This window comes from Epinephelus moara, chromosome 2, assembly GCF_006386435.1.
Source record: "Epinephelus moara isolate mb chromosome 2, YSFRI_EMoa_1.0, whole genome shotgun sequence".
NCBI lineage: Eukaryota > Metazoa > Chordata > Actinopteri > Perciformes > Serranidae > Epinephelus > Epinephelus moara.
This window is the reverse complement of record NC_065507.1, coordinates 40,407,142-40,423,803: the sequence shown is the minus strand read 5'-3', so window position 1 is coordinate 40,423,803 and position 16,662 is coordinate 40,407,142. Positions and strand designations below refer to the sequence as shown.

Genomic DNA, 16,662 nt, shown 5'->3' with positions numbered 1-16,662 from the left:
CATCACCACCACTTTTGTTTTATTTAACCCCCCTGCCTTCCCTTTAAAAAAAAAATAAAAAAAAAATTATACAATACAATACACATATTTCATTTCACTGCCATCACCACCATATGGGTGCAGTGGTGGCCGTAATTGGTATCTCTGGAGTTGGAGGCAGGGGGGGACAGGGCTGTGTCACTGTGTTCTTCAATTCAACTACAATACAGTCAAGTTTTACTGCTGACTCCCTTTAAAACAGGCAGGTCAGGAGGCAGATTAGGAGGGGATCAAACCCAAATGGGCCAGCTCCCTCCTAAGTCGTCCCCAGTCTAAAGATCTGGGGGCGACCCAAATTGGGACCAGCAAAATACAACAAATAAAAACAAAAAACAAAACAAAAAGATACCAAACAAACACGACAACAAATATGGTCCCAGGTGGGAAAGATATTCACAGTAACAATATTTTGAAGGTAGTAATAAATAACAAATAAAACACGTAACCTACCGTGTGTGCCCTGCCAGCCCGCTCCGGAGCCCCGGGACGGTGCCCCGATCCCGTTTCGCTCCCGGTGGCAGGGGCGGATGTGCTGCTGTCACCCTCCCTGACCATATAGGTATTAGAGTTATTAGTGGTGGTGGAAGTAGTGTCAGCAATAGTACTATTCTGTCAGTTAGCCCTTTTTGTTTGTTTGTTTGTTTGCTTGTTTTTTGTTTGCTTGTTTGTTGGTCTGTGTGAATGTGTGATTTTTGTTTACACCTTATTTGATAGCTACACGCACACACACATGCACGCACGCACGCATGCATGCACGCACGCACGCACATAAAACACAACACCAGAATGACATTTTGCTCTCCTGTTCTATGGTCAGTTTCCCTGTCCTGTATCCACTGTTTTGTGTTGTCTACACTGTCTTGTCGATGTTCTGTTTAATGTCTTGCAATTAATTTTAAAAGAAAAAAACAAACTAAGAGAACTAAATTTGGAAAGATGTTTGAACGATGCTTGGATGGAGACGGGCGGTATTTGGTGCTGGCCTATCCTTACATCATGCTGGCAAAGGGGCTGAAATTAACACATCCACCTGGGTGTTGATCAAAGCTGATCGGAGCAGGAGTTGTTAACTACCAGTTACTATTGTAAAGTCATTCTTGTGTTGTTGTTTTTTTTGTCTAGTGGGAAAGGAGCTTTGCTTATCAGTCCTGGCTTTCTGAATCTGTGTTAACTGTGCCTCAGTCCCTCTTCCCGCTTTTCCACACAATTCCCATCAACAATCACAGCATTCTAGGCCCTTTTTTTCAGATGACTTACAGCCAAGAGTTATCCACTGGACCTTCTGGTCCTTTTTCATGACATTTCTTTGCTCCTATGAGGCTGGCTGATGAATAATAAATGACCATTATACTCCTGATCACCCTGATCGACTCTAATTCACAGCACAGGCAATGTTTCTCTGAAAGAGGGAGTTTGTGTTGCTGTACTTCTGTATTGACTGTGTGTGTGTGTGTGTGTGTGTGTGTGTGTGTGTGTGTGTGTGTGTGTGTGAGCATAAGGCAGGTGTATCGAAGTGTAATTACTGAAGGCTGGGCAGGATGCCACTGGGTTTATTCTTCCTGCTCTGCTTTAATTAAGCTTTGTCTGCATGAGTAACCTTGACCTGATCAGCTGGGACACAACACACACACACACACACACACACACACACACACACACACACACGCATGTAGATGGATTTTCTGTACATGTTGATAAGTCTGGTGTATCTCTTATGATGTTATCTTTGTCACCTCATTCCTTGGTTCCCATCGTGCTCTTGAATTTAAAATCAAAGGTAATGGATTAGTGATTAATCTGCTCTGAATATCCACTTTCTGACTAGTAACAGTATACAGTAGTTTGAATAAGAAGATTAGAATCAGCTTAAATAGCCAAGTAACTGTACACATACAAGGGCTGTGTATTTATTAATTATTGTAAGGACTTTATTTGGTCAGTTTTAATGGATGATTCACCCAAATTCAGTAACACATTTTTTCTACCTAAAAGGAACATTATTTTTGGAAGGATAAACCGATTTTTTTTTTTAGTTTTTTTTTTTTAACAGTCCTCAATTACATCCTCAGGCAAACCGGTGTCACTCCGAAGAGGTCAAAAACTGGCGCTTGGTCAGTGACTTCCAGCAGTATACACAGACAAAAAAAGCCGTCCTTTCATGTTAGCATGAAAGTCCTGTCCTGGTGGCATCAGGGGGAAATGCGGCAGGACAACAACAAAAGTTAAAGCGGTAAAAGTCTGTGTAGGGCAGGAGGGGTGGTGGATGGGTCCAAAAACCACTGACTTTTACGTGGGAGGCCAGTGATTTTTAAGTCAAACCCTGTTCATTTTTCCTAAACCCAACCACGTGCATCTGTTGGCTAAACATGACCATGTGCGTTTGTTGTTAAAGGAAAAAAACAACAATTCACAGTGTTGTACCACTGTAGTGCATTTATTTTGAAAGATACTGTATGGAAACTGTACATTTACTGTGAAAACGGAAGTGTATTTTAAAAACACATCATGCCTATAACAAGCTGAATTTCACACAGCATCCCAGAACGTAAACAACTAACATACCGGGGTACCTTGGCATGTCATATGTTGATGTGTTAAGTCAGTGACCAAACGTCAATATGTGATGAGGTTGGAGTGAGAATGTGTTGCCTCAGGAGGCTTTTAAGCTTTGTTTATGGTCACAAACAACACCATGTTAGAGGCGTCCATGGATCCTTATATGCTCAATGCGTTATCCATTAAACCCAGTTCAGACCAATGATTTGTGACGAGACAAAACACTTTTAGAACGTTGCAGAGAAATGTTGCTTCAGTGTGAATTGGCCGGGTTGAGCTTGACAGAAGCTGGCTAATGGTGTCACCTGCAATTCAGCTGGTCAAGTTGCCGGTGGCTGGTTTTAGAGCTTAAGGCTGATCACCTGTTTCAACAGCCAATCAGCTTGTAGTGAAGTCTGCTGGTCAAGTCACACAAAAGAAGTTAACAAAATGAATGGAAAACGTTTTAATGTTAGCGTGTATAGAACAAACTGCGTGAATTAAGGATTTATTCCAACCAAAAGTAGGAAAATGGACCAAGATGGCTTCTGTGGGAGTTATTTTGTGTTTGTTGCTTTTGAATGAAGTTTGTTTTATGATAATATAATGATTGTTTATATAATAGAGTCTGGTGGGTCTGACGATAGCGATCTTGGGTTTGTTTCTTTTTAAACAAAATGGGTCTTATAAAGGAGGTCTATCTCTGTAGGAGTCCTTTCAATAATCTTGTCAATAGAGCTGCAGCAAAATATGCCAGTTTTAAGGTATACTGTGACATCAAAAATGACAATTATCATACCCTGTCCATTTGCTTATCTGCAATACTGAAATAAAATGAAAGGAAGGAGGAGAATCTCAGCTATATTTAGTTATTTTCATGGGAGACTTTTTACACATACTTACACATACCATTAAAAAATGTTTCAAGTTTCAATTACAGTAATAAAACGTTTGTTCAACAAAAGATATCCCTTGTTTTCATTCCTTTAAGGGTCATTTTGACTGATAATAATATAAATTCTGTAATACTGTAAAACCGAGACAGTTATTGTACCTTGAAAATCTCATACCATTGCAACCCTACTTGTCAGACACTACAATTTGAGCCTGTCAGTGGCAAAGCACTTTTAGTGGATGTCCATTGATGATGCAAACATGTCTGTGTGGTTACATTCTAACCCATTTTACTGCTTACAGCTGCAGTGGTCTTGCTCATCATTGGACCAATTTCCCCTTAGTCACAAAACCTGGGAAAATGGGAAAATAGTCTCCAGGTTGAGAACTACCCTTTAATTATGGATTTTGAAGTTTATTTGACATGCAGGGAGCCGCACAGCAGCTCCTCAGCATGGTAATGAATGCTTTGTTTTTACCCTTTGCTCAATAGAATGCAGAGGTGGGTAGTAACTAGTTACATTTACTCAGTTACATTTACTTGAGTAACTTTTTGGATAAATTGTNTGTTTAAAATACATGAATTTGCAGATTATTATTTTTGATTGATTGATTACGTTCATGTTTTTATTTTACAAATAAATCAGACGTTACTCAACAGTTACTCAGTACTTAAGTAGTTTTTTCACCAAATACTCTTTTACTCTTACTCAAGTAATTATTTGGATGACTACTTTTTACTTTTACTTGAGTAATATTGTTCTAAAGTATCAGTACTCTTACTTAAGTACAATATTTGGCTACTCTACCCACCTCTGATAGAATGTGACGTTTTGTGGACTTTCCCATAAATGCCGACTATATCTTTGACATGACTGCAGGTGTACTGATCAAAGTAGTGCCACCCACATGTTCCTCTAGGCTGTGATCACAATCATGAAAAATCAACAGCATCCATACTCTCTGGCCTGGTTACTTCCTATTTGACACCAGAGCTTAACGTGGCCAAATATGGTTATCTATGATCAGTATGTTAGTGTGGGATATGATGCTCTCAGCATCATTTTGTGAATTTGGTTGACTTTCCATGTATTTTAAATATGAAAAATCAAGTGTGGCTTTGCATTTCATCTTCACATTCCCTCCTCTTCCTCTCTCAGCTGCCTGTGGCGGTTTAATCAGGAACATCACCGTCGGTCGAATTGTCTCTCCTGGATTTCCAAGCAACTACAGCAACAACCTGACCTGCCACTGGATGCTGGAGGCCCCTGAGGGCCAGAGACTACATATTCACTTTGAGAAGGTGGCTCTGGCAGAGGATGATGATCGGTAAGCAGGACATTCAGCTTTTGTATGAGGATTGTTGGACATTGTCAACATAAAAACAGTGCATTAAGCTTGCAGTGAATTTATAATTTCTTCAAACTTAAGTCATCTGGTCCTGTCTCCTGGCAACCATGGCCTGTAAATACTTATTTTCAACTATTAATTATTTCTTCTTCTTTTTTTTCTTTTTTTTTTAAAGTAACAAGATTTTGTTAAAGGAAAGATTACATTGCATTTATTTAGCCACAGTTTAAAGCAACCTATTAGAAGTGCATTCCACCATGTGGAAAAGTGCAAGAATTTTGTCATCCTGATTGTCTTTGTCTTATTATGTTGGTCTTTTCTGTACAATCAGCATCAGCTGCTCTTCCTGAGGTTTCTACCATTTTAAGCTGCAGACAGCAGCCCTACAGGTCGCTCTGTCGGTTAGTCGGTCAGTCCAACCCTGGCGGACAGTTTTTGCCCCAGGAGGCTGAAATTGAGCATGTACATCAAGTGTGTGTGTTTGTGTTTAACCAACATGTTACATTTACACGTTTTATACATATCATATCAGCCTTTATAAAGTAATGTAGTACATGGACTGACTGTGAGATGGAGGGGATGGTGGATGGCGTGCCCCCTTGGCGAGACAGCTGCCAATTGTAGATGATTGTTCAAGACCAACAAACAACAAAACCCATTGTTTTTTAGCTAGTCACTGGTGTGTTTCCAGCAGCTTTTAAGGCTCCAAACAGCCAAACGGCCATACGCCCATCCGCAGGGATAGAACCACGAAAAGCAGTTGTTTTTTACCAAGACATTGTTGCTTTTCCTGCCAGGATTGTGTCCCCAAAATCAAGTATTTTAAGCCAAAAGATGATCTTTTCCTAACCCCACAGTCCAAAGACATGCAGATTGGGGATTAGGTTAATTGATAACTCTAAATTGTCCGTAGGTGTGAATGTGAGTGTGAATGGTTGTCTGTCACTATGTGTCAGCCCTGCGATAGTCTGGCGACCTGTCCAGGGTGTACCCTGCCTCTCGCCCGATGTCAGCTGGGATAGGCTCCAGCCCCCCCCCGCGACCCTCAAGAGGATGAAGCGGTTAGAAGATGAATGAATGAATGAAGTCAACTCCAGATGTATCAAATGTTCTTAACCATCCAAATCTGCTCTTACCCAGGTGTGCTGAATGATGAATCCCACTTGATCACAAGTAACCTATTAGCATAGGTAACTCCCCCTGAATACCATATAAGGGCAGGTGTTGTGCCGTGTGCAAAGACTGTGGCACATGGCCAAGAATTTGAGACAAAAAAAGGCAGCAATAAGCAGTGGTGAAATCCACATAGTCTTGAATGTACTCAGCCAAAGTAAATGTGTTTTTTTTTAGAGTGTCAGTACAGGTGTAACAGGAATATCAAAAACCGGAGCCTATCCCAGCTGACATTGGGCGGGAGGCAGGGTACACCCTGGACAGACTGCCAGAGTATTGCAGGGCTGACACATACAGACAGACAACAATTCACACTAACATTCAAACCTACAGCCAGTTTAGAGTCACCAATTAACCTATCCCCAACCTGCATGTCTTTGGACTGTGGGAAGAAGCTGGAGTACCCGGAGAGAACCCATGCTGACACTAACTGACTTAAACAATTATCAAAATATTTGCCTGGCTCTAAACTAGCCCTTGGCTACCGGCTATCACATCATCCCGGCTGGCAGAGCACTGAAATACTTCACAACTACTCAACAACTCAACAATACCTCCAATTCTCTATGCATCTCTGCCATCAAAACTCTTGGACTGCTGCAACAGCCTAGATACATCCACAGAAGCTCCCATCACAAGTTTATTTACTTCCAGACCGATCACTCCATCCCATCAATTTTGTCACCTGAGCGCTCTGTCATCACCAAAACAACACACACATGCACTCTCCCTGGCTACGCCCCCTGGTCAAAGCCCCACAACAACTTCACAACATGCACAATCCCTTAAAGGGATAGTGCACCCAAAAATGAAAATTCAGCCATTATCTACCAAAGTTTACCAACTTTTTGTGTGTAAACAGTGTCACAGCTCTTTGTCAATCAGATTTATTTGTCTTTTTAATATATGCCGACGGAGGCCCTGGTGAAGTTTTAGAGTCCTCACATCCCTTGTGGAGATCGGCGGGGGGAGCGGCCAGCACACCTAATGGCAGACGGCGCCTCAGACTAACGTCCAAGAACAAAAAATTGAAAACACAAATTATCTCCAACATGCTCATCCATAGTGATCCAAGTGTCCTGAAGCCCCGACATAAAAAGTTGTTTCGAAAANCCACCAGGTCTCCAGTGCTCGACTCCAGTATTCTGCGGCTAGCTGAGAGTTAGGCTCATGAGCTGCGGCGGCTGCTTCGTCCAGTAGCTCCGTCCGTATACTCGGGCTCAAACAAATACGGCTCAACAAAGAAATGCTGTTCCTCCTCAATTTCAAAGTCTTCAGACATGTTGGGCTGTCCTTTGCTAAAAGACCGTAGTGCAAATGATCTTTTAGCTACTGTGGTTACTGTTGTCTCCCCCTGCGGTGCACGTGTCACGTGATGTAAACACGGGTAAGCAAAGCTCATGCTTTCGCTGGTCTCGCGCAAGTGCGCACACGTGAGCACAGAGAAGCAGTCAGAGCTACAGGCTACAGTGAAGCTAAAAACAGAGTTCATATGACGTTTTTCGAAACAACTTTTTATGTCGGGGCTTCAGGACATTTGGATCACTACGGATGGGCATGTTGGAGATATTTTGTGGTTTCAATTTTGTGCTCTTGGACGTTAGTCTGGGGCGCCGTCAGCCATTAGGTGTGCTGGCCGCTCCCCCCGCCAATCTCCGCAAGGAATGTGAGGACTCTAAAACTTCACCAGGGCCTCCGTCGGCATATGGGTGAGTAGATAATGGCTGAATTTTCATTTTTGGGTGCACTAACCCTTTAACAATAAAAGTGACATTCTCAAGGAATTCATTCTTGTCTGAGCTCCTCCATCAGCACACTCCCTCCCACACTCTTAGGTCTGCTGATGCAGACCTCCTGCCTCCCCCAGCAGGACTAACCACCACACCTGGGGGGCCAGGCCCTTTTCCATTGCTGCTCCCAACCTCTTGAACTCCAGCGAATTAAAAGAACGAGGGGCAACATCGGAGTAGCCTTTCCCAGGTGGAGAGAGCTGCTGAAGGAGAAAGGTAATGCAATCACAGGCCTTAGCCGCTGTTAGCTAACAGTGGCTAACAGCTAACAGCTAACAGCGACAAGTGGCTCAGCCTCACACACCTCATCCCTCTCCTCGCATCACTGCACCGCTGTTAGCTGTTAGCCGCTGTTAGCAGTAATAGCGGCTAACAGCGGCGCTGGCCTGTGATTGCATTACCTTTCTCCTTCAGCAGCTCTCTCCACCTGCGAAAGGCTACCCTGATGTTGACCCTTGTTTATTGAATTCGCCAATCACGTTGCCTTTTTGATTCCCTTTTGTGCTTTCTTGGCGACGAGGATTCCGTCTCCCGTGATGCTGCATATGCATGATCCTGCATTATGCTCAAAGAGTGGGACTTTGTTATGCTGCAGTAGTGCCTGGGTAGTAGCGGCGCTGCTAACAGCGGCTAACAGCTGTCAGTGGTGCAGTGATGGGAGGAGAGAGATGAGGTGTGTGAGTTTGAGCCACTTGTCAGTTGTCAAAAGACAAGATGTGATTGGTTTGTTTCGATTTACACCCGCCCCAACAGTCCTACGTTGTAAACACAGCCAGCATGGTGAGGAGGGGGTTCATCAACTCTCGTCACGTGTGTCTGTGTAGGAGCCTGAATGAATACTCCATGAAGTATCGGATGACATGGTTTCATGAATGTTGTCATAGCTGTTTGGTACACAGCGGCTACCATTGCTACAATGCGTGTTTGAAACAGTGAGGCGCTAGAGTGCGCTATCAGTTTGAATGCAATATATGATTTCAACGTAGATGGGAGAAATTCATACACACTGTGGCTTCAAGGAGACATCAAGAGGTGGTTCAGTTTGACCTACTTTTGGTAGCTTCTCCCACATCTAAGTCTATAAGTAGAGGACAGGACCACACTTCCTCCTCTTTGTTCTTTCACATTATAAGAGAGAAAGAGAAAGTATGATTTAATTTGTTAAATATTATATTTCAATACATGTCCAGCTAATTATTATTAAACATTTATTGTACTTTAATGTGAAACAATTCAAAGACTAGATTTATGATTCAATGATCTATTTTGCAAATATTATAACTTATTTCTCTCTTCATTACGAATCATGGCAAACATCATGACAAACATTTAATCAACATCCGTCATCATTTCTGAACAACAATGAATGACAGCTAAATGCAATAGTTGTCTCCTGGTGGTAGCTCCAGTTAGAACCTTATATCCTCAGCAAATGGTCCTTCAAGCCGGATACTAAGCCACACTCAACACAGTGAACTAATATGGCTGATTCAAAGACTGAGGGCACCCAGCACATTGGATCACCAGGTGTAGTAGACCCAACACAGCCTTCAACCCAGCCCAATGTGGACAAGGCCCCCCAAGAAGTGACTTAAACATCACCCAAGCCATCTACACCTGCTCACCAAACAGAGCCTGACCTTTCACCTGAGCATCTAATGCCTTCTCACAGAGAACCACAAATCTCTTTGCAATCAGAATCCTGTGAACTATCAGTTAAAACCCTTACAAAGCCAATTTGCCATGATCTAGGGGCTAGACCTAAAAGGAATATCCAGCCCCCTGACTATGGGACTCAGGGCCGAATTCACAAAGAATGAACTGTGGCCGCTGATAGCACCTTGAATTGCACTTCATTTGCACCCACAGTTTGCTCCGTCTTAACGTCCTATTCACAAAGGATATTACGCTAATGATATACCAGCGCAAACACGCCCACAAAGTTTGGCAGCTGAGTGCAGTTTGCCCCTGATTTGCCCCTGATTGCAATGAGCCACATGGCATGGCATGGTAAGTGTTTGGCAAAGTACTGAATACTGTATACCCTCATGTAGTGATGTCTGCTGGTGAGTCAGTCTAACAGTGTCGGATGGGTTGAGGCTGTGGATTTGACCAAGTTTGACCACTTTATCACTATTCCCTCTCACTTGTAGCTGTTTTTTCGTTATCTTTTGAATTTAATATGAATTATGGAACCGTTTTTGTTCACGTTTGTTTCCCCCGTTTCGTAAAATAAATTATTGAAAGTTGCTTTTGAAGTGCGTGACAGAAGTGCGTTTTGAGAACGACCGCAGACTGTCACCTGTTCAACGCATCAATATCTTCGGATGCCATTAAAGTAATAATGATTATAATAATAATGTCAAAATATTATTTACAGACTGATTTAACAGACGATCACTGCTGCCACGATCACTGGAAAGTCTGGGCGAGAGGCTTCCACAGAGGAGCGCCCAGTTTGCACCAGCTTTCTAAAGACGTTATTTACTTCACTCAAACTGCGTGTGGCTATTAGCGCTGGTGTTAGTGAATTAGACGTTGTTTATCAATGAGGCTCATTTGCATAGAAAGGGGCAATTTTTGCGCCAAATATATGCATATTACCTCATTTAAATATGTGCAAATAACACCGGAGCACCGAGACGCAATCTGCTTGGCAGCGCAGTTAGTGGAGCATTTGACCCTCTGCGCGTGCTTTGTGAATTAGACGGTATCTGTTTGCTCCATTTTTACTGGTTTAGCAGCCGCAAAAGCCACGCGATCCTTTTGTGAATTCGGCCCTCAGTTAGTAAAGTTGACACAGAGTTAACACAGCAAGTCATTTTGTCATCATATCTGAACAACAATGTATGACGGTTGAATGCAAAAGTTGTCTACTGGTGGTTTGTGGCTCCAGTTAAAACCTTATATCCTCAACACCATTACATCACAAATCTGAGCTTTAGCACGCTAGTTTTTGGATTTGGTAGAGAGTTGTTTATGTTCACTAATATTGTTGGACTGTGAAAGATTAGGAATTAAATGTATGAATTTTGAAAATAGGTGAAGATCCCCTTTAATGGTGCTGTTGTGTTTTTTTTAATGTATTTTTCCTACATTGTGTACATGACCCGTAGCCATTTGGTTCCATTCATTTCTGTACAGTATGGAAATCAAATAGCTAGGTACTCTATAGAAAAGAAAAATGGAAACCAGTGGCTCTCTGGAAACATTTAATTATTACATGAAAACGCAAAAGCCTTAGTTGATCACAGTATTTGTAGGTATTGAGATTAAAAAAGTGCACCTGTCTTCTCAGAGTGGTGTTTGGTCAAGACCACGTCAGGAGTTCATCTAATCTATGGGAGAGAATCTAATAGAATCTGTTGGCTGAATCAGCTGTGGCTCAGAGGTAGAGCGGTTCGTCCACCAATCGAAATGATCAGTGGTTCGATCCTGGGCTCCTCAAGTCTGCATGTCGAAGTATCCTTGAGCAAGATACTGAACCCCAAATGGCTCCCGATGGCTGTTCCATCGGTGTGTGAGTGTGTTAAAACTGAGTAGCAGGTGACACCTTGTATGGTAGCCTCAGTGTATGTGACTCGTAGTGTAAAAAGCGCTTTGAGTGGTCACTGGATGACTAGAAAGGCGCTATACAAATGCAGGTCCATATAAAATTTACACTCTTTGTATTCATTGCATAAAAATAGTTTTCAAGCCAAGAAGTGATTGAACACCATTTTTCACATTCTTCAGTTTAGTTCACCCAGACTGAATAGAAACATAAAGGATAATTGTAAGACATCAAAGGTAGAGCAGGGAGAGATATATGCAGACCACCATGGGGAACCATGAAGGAACAGAGCCACAGGTGCAGGGTTGTGACATGCAGCGGGTGAACTCAAGAGTCTGACTGCTTTTAATAGACCTCCTAACTGCAGATGACAATACACCATGACACATCAGCTGGGTCATAGTTATCTGTCATTGTTGGTCTTTATGAGCCTGATACCTTTATATGGTGTAATTAATATTAGTAAATTGATTCATTAAAGGAGTAGTCTTCATATTTGATATCTGTTGTAATAATGATGTATGAACCAATGCAGTGTTGCCATCTGAAAACATGATAGACAGGTTGAAAACAAACCTATTTGCATGGCTGGTGTGTGGGGCAACAGGGATTGGACCCAAATGCAGACAGGTGAGTAGGCAGCAGGGTGAATTCAGTGATTTGTTATTTAGATATGCTTACAGAGTTCAAATGAAGCAGCAGGTCTTGGATGCAGTTAACAGACAGACAGGCAGGTAACAGGTAGCAGACAGGTAGCATGAGGGTAACAGGCAGACGCACAGGTAACGGGCAGGTAACAGACAGACAGGCAGGTAACAAGTAGCAGACAGGTAAGAGGCAGACAGGCACGTAACAGACAGGTAACAGGTAGCACGCAGGTAACAGGCAGGCAGCAGGCATGTAACAGGTAGCACACAGGTAACAGGCAGGCAGCAGGCAGGTAACAGGTAGACACACAGGTAACAGGCAGGCAGCAGGCAGGTAACAGGTAGACACACAGGTAACAGGCAGCAGGCAGGTAACAGGTAGACACACAGGAAACAGGCAGCAGGCAGGTAACAGGTAGACACACAGGAAACAGGTAGCAAACAAGTAACAAGCAGGTCACAGGTAGAAGACAGGAACCGCATAGGTAAGAGGCAGACAGGCAGGTAACAGGTAGCACACAGGTAAGAGGCAGGTAACAGGCAGACACACAGGTAACAGGCAGGCAACAGTTAGGTAACAGGTAGATACACAGGTAACAGGTAGCAGACAGATACCACACAGGTAACAGGCAGACAGGCAGGAAACAGGTTGCAGACAGGCGATAGGCAGGTAACAGGTAGCAGACAGGTAACCGGTAGCAGATGGGCAACAGACAGGTAACAGGTAGCAAAAAGTAACAATCAGGTAACAGGCACAAGCAGTTAACAGGTAGCAGACATGTAACAGGTAGACAGGTAACACATAGTTGACAGGTCACAGGCAGAGAGACAGGTAACAGGTAGTGAACAGGTGACAGGCAGGTAAAAGGTAGAGGACAGGTAACAGGCAGGCAGGCAGGTAACAGATGGGTAGCAGACAGGTAACAGGTAGCAAACAAGTAACAGTCAGGTAACAGACAGGCAGGTAACACATACCTGACAGATAAAAAGCAGACAGACAGGTAATGAACAGGTGACAGGCAGGTAAGAGGTAGATAATAGGTAACAGGTAAATAGTGATGTAGACCACAGTGTGCGGAGATGAGCTGTGATGGTGTACCATCAGTATGTCTGTGAATGAGTGTTGCTGTTTTTGCTGAATCTGAAAATAGTTCAACAGAAATGTAGGCTACACATCAGCTGTAGCCATCTTGATTGTGTTAGAAAATGCCTCAACAGTGCTAGTTTGGCCATTGTATCAAACCTGCCCCATATAGGGTGACAGTTGTTATTAGTCCAATCAGTGCCAGGCCAGCTGGAAATCTGTTTGAAAAGGAGGCAGAGCAGGCACATCAGCCAGAGCAAATAAAACTTGAGCTTGCAGATTCATCTAGTTCCCAGGCTAGGGTTGGGTACCGAAAGTCGGTGCTTATATGGAACCGGTACCTATACAACCGATACCTACCGGACCGAAACAAAACACACATTACAATGCCTCCTTTTGGTGCTTTTTTTTTTTTAAATGCTGTGTCTCCCTCTATTGGACGTTACATGTAACAGAATCATTCATTCATTTGTTCATTTGTTAAGTGAATATTATTATTTAAAGGCACGCTAAGCACTGTTGGCTGTCACTTCTGTTTAAGTTCAACAATGTTATCTAACACAACGGAGCTAAAGACGTCATTTGAACTCTGTTTTAGCCTCGTTGTAGCCTGTAGCTCTAAATGCCTCTGTGTGCACCGTGTTCACGTGTGCGCACTTGCGCAAGACCGTGAGACATGGGCACCGTGTTCATGTGTGTGTGCTTGCCTTCACTGGTCTCGCGCTGGCTGGTTGGTACAGCCTGGATCCAAATGTTTTTGTTGCCATTTGCGGAGCCTGGGCTGCCTACAGAGACCGGACTTTAATAGAGTTATTATTATTGTAATGTTAATTTGTTAAGTGTTTTTTATTATATTTTAAAACTGTTAATAGAGTTCATATACCTATTTATTTCTAGGTATTTCTAATTTGCCTCAGCAATAAATAAATAAAAACATTGTTTTTATTATAATTTAAAACTGTTATACAAAATACTCACACACTTCTGAAAGGTGGCCCATTTGTGCCACTTTTCAACCTCCATAAAAACCTCATATTTTGAGGTATCGGTTCAGGCACTGTTTAAGCACCAGTACCGTTTTAAAAGTATCGGTTCGGCACCGGTATTGGAAAAAACCCAAACGATACCCAACCCTATTCCCAGGCTAGTCAAACATGGAAGCAGAGTTTGCCAGAAATAAAATAAATAAATAAATAAAAAAAAAAGTATAAACGAGGCAGAAAAGCTCTATAGATCTGCAGAGCTGATGATTAATATATCGGTTCATCAGATATTTATTAGTGCAACTTTAGTATATTGCATACTATATCTATACATGGGTTAAAACATATAAAATTAGGTTGCATAATGGTCCTTTAGATTCCAAAGTAGCCCAGGTATTAAATTCATCAGCAAGAACAAACCTGCAAAATTATTCTTTGTTCCTTTTCTTCTAGGTTGCTGATCAAAAATGGTAACAGCATAGATGCAGCTGCTCTGTATGATTCATATGAGGTAGAGTATCTGCCCAATGAAGGTCTTCTCAGCACGTCCAGGCATCTCTTCATTGAGCTGACTACAGATGCTACAGGCACATCCACTGGCATTGCCATCAGGTACCAAGGTAAGCACCAGACATGATGACATGGTGTTTGTCATGATAGTGTTGTGTAGGCTCTTGCTTGATGTCATAAATTGTAAAAACATGGAGAAAAGATGGAAGGAGGCCTTGTCAGAAAGCATTCATAATAAAAACACACAAAGGGACTTCATTGAAGAAAATGTAAGCTCACTAATTGCTTAAGGCTAAGAACAGTTTAGCAGTCAGCAACTTTGGCCTGCAGTGGATTCTCAGTGAATTATCGATTTAAAGATATACTAATGAACAAAGACCTTCAGCAGAATGTAGTGTAAAAGCTTCCTGCAGAATGAATGGCTGGAGACGCTGACTGCGAAATGTAGGTCAGGGGTTTCAGCAGTGATTAAATTCAGGCTGTCAAGACCACCAAAAGAAAAGTTGCATGGACTGTATGAAAGCAGTGAAAGGTCCAAACGCTTCCAAACACTGAAAAGAAAAAAAGAAAGATGTTGTTGGTAAGGATCCTCTGATCAGTGACTGGATGGAAAGGTTTGACAGGTTTCTAAAGGGTGGAGCTACTGTTTTAATGAAGGGAGACTTTGTGTAGGAGTTCTTCTCTCAGACCTCACTCAGGGATTCAGGCTGATGAGATTTTAACATACATTATCTACTCTACTGTTTCCAAGGTCAAGATTGAACCTCTATACTTATGTCACAGTCATTAATTTTGTATCCACTGCCATGTTCTTAAGTCTTTCTCTAAGGTCAAGTCCTGAGCTGAATATTAATACTATACATTATGCTGAAGTTTGCACAGGATTTCACTGCCTGCCAGCTCATTCCAACAACAATCACATATCACATACTACTGATATTCGCAAATCTCCATGTCAACAGTTTGCTGTTTGTGTAAAGTCTGGTGAGGACAGATAGTACTACATCAGGTCATAAGTCATATTTACAGGCATATCAGTCATGTGATTAAAATTCTGTTAAGACCACTCTACAAGGCAGAGGACATGTAAATAGAAAATAACATTGGAAATGTCTAATATCTGTCAGCTTCAGTAATCTATCACTGTGAATGAAAAGCAGCTAATTGCAATTAGAATGACGTTGTCAGGTTACACATTTCCATATTAATGCACACATTGCTGACAGCAGAGATGCAACAGGATTGTCTTATTTCTGCTACTGTCATTTGTGATTTTTACGCTCATTCCACTGTGAGAAATAAAGGGAAGAACACTGTTTAAGAGACGATTCTTAGAAATATAGTATCTGTCATTAGCAGTCCCAGATAAAAATCATATATTCCTCCAAAGGTAGCAGAACAAAACCCGATCTTCTTTTTCCAGTGTAATAAGGGAAAGTTTATATTGAAAATATCTGCAAACATTTCATTGCAAACCAATCCGTTCTCATTCGAAAGTTGTCAGTGATTTCTGCATCAGACACCAATGAGAAAAGCCATCCCTTTGCAGTGGTATGACATGCCTCCATGCGGCGCCAATTTTTAACGCCACTAGATGGCATCAGTTTAAAGCGCTACCAGAAAACATGAGGAGCTGGAAAGTCTCAATAGGGCAGGCAGGGGTGGTAGTGGATGGGTCCAACACACACTGGAATTTCAACCAGGAATACAGTGTTTGCTTCCTGGATGAATGTAAAGCCAAACCATAATGTTTTTTTTCTAAACCTAACCACATGCTTTTGTTGTACAAGGAAATAAACGTAAATACAAGGTGTTTTACCAACATATTTTCAAATACACTCTATGGGCCCTATTTAGATGGTCTAAAGCAGACGGCTGAGGGCGCATAATCCATGTCGCATGTGTCATTGCTATTTAGATGCAGGCGCAGTTGTCATTTTCACGCCCTGCGCCCTCTTCGTCTAACTAGCAAATGAACTTGCGCTTCTCTGGGTGTGTTGGTCTAAAAATGAGGAGTGGTCAGGCACAGTCATGGCACGTTGCTGGTTAGATGATGTAAAAAGCAAATGCGCCAGTGACCAACAAAAACCTGGTCTAAAGTCAA

General features: G+C 42.2%; 1 protein-coding gene across 1 annotated transcript in view; it reads left to right on the top strand.

The window, feature by feature from the left end:
* The window catches only part of LOC126397119 (seizure protein 6 homolog), a 475,464-nt gene that overhangs the window by 345,452 nt on the left and 113,350 nt on the right, over positions 1 to 16,662 (top strand). Inside the window, exons 6-7 of the mRNA XM_050055639.1 lie at positions 4,629 to 4,797; positions 14,502 to 14,668. Of these exons, the coding sequence (XP_049911596.1) occupies positions 4,629 to 4,797; positions 14,502 to 14,668 (336 nt within the window). The remainder of the gene's footprint in view (positions 1 to 4,628; positions 4,798 to 14,501; positions 14,669 to 16,662) is intronic.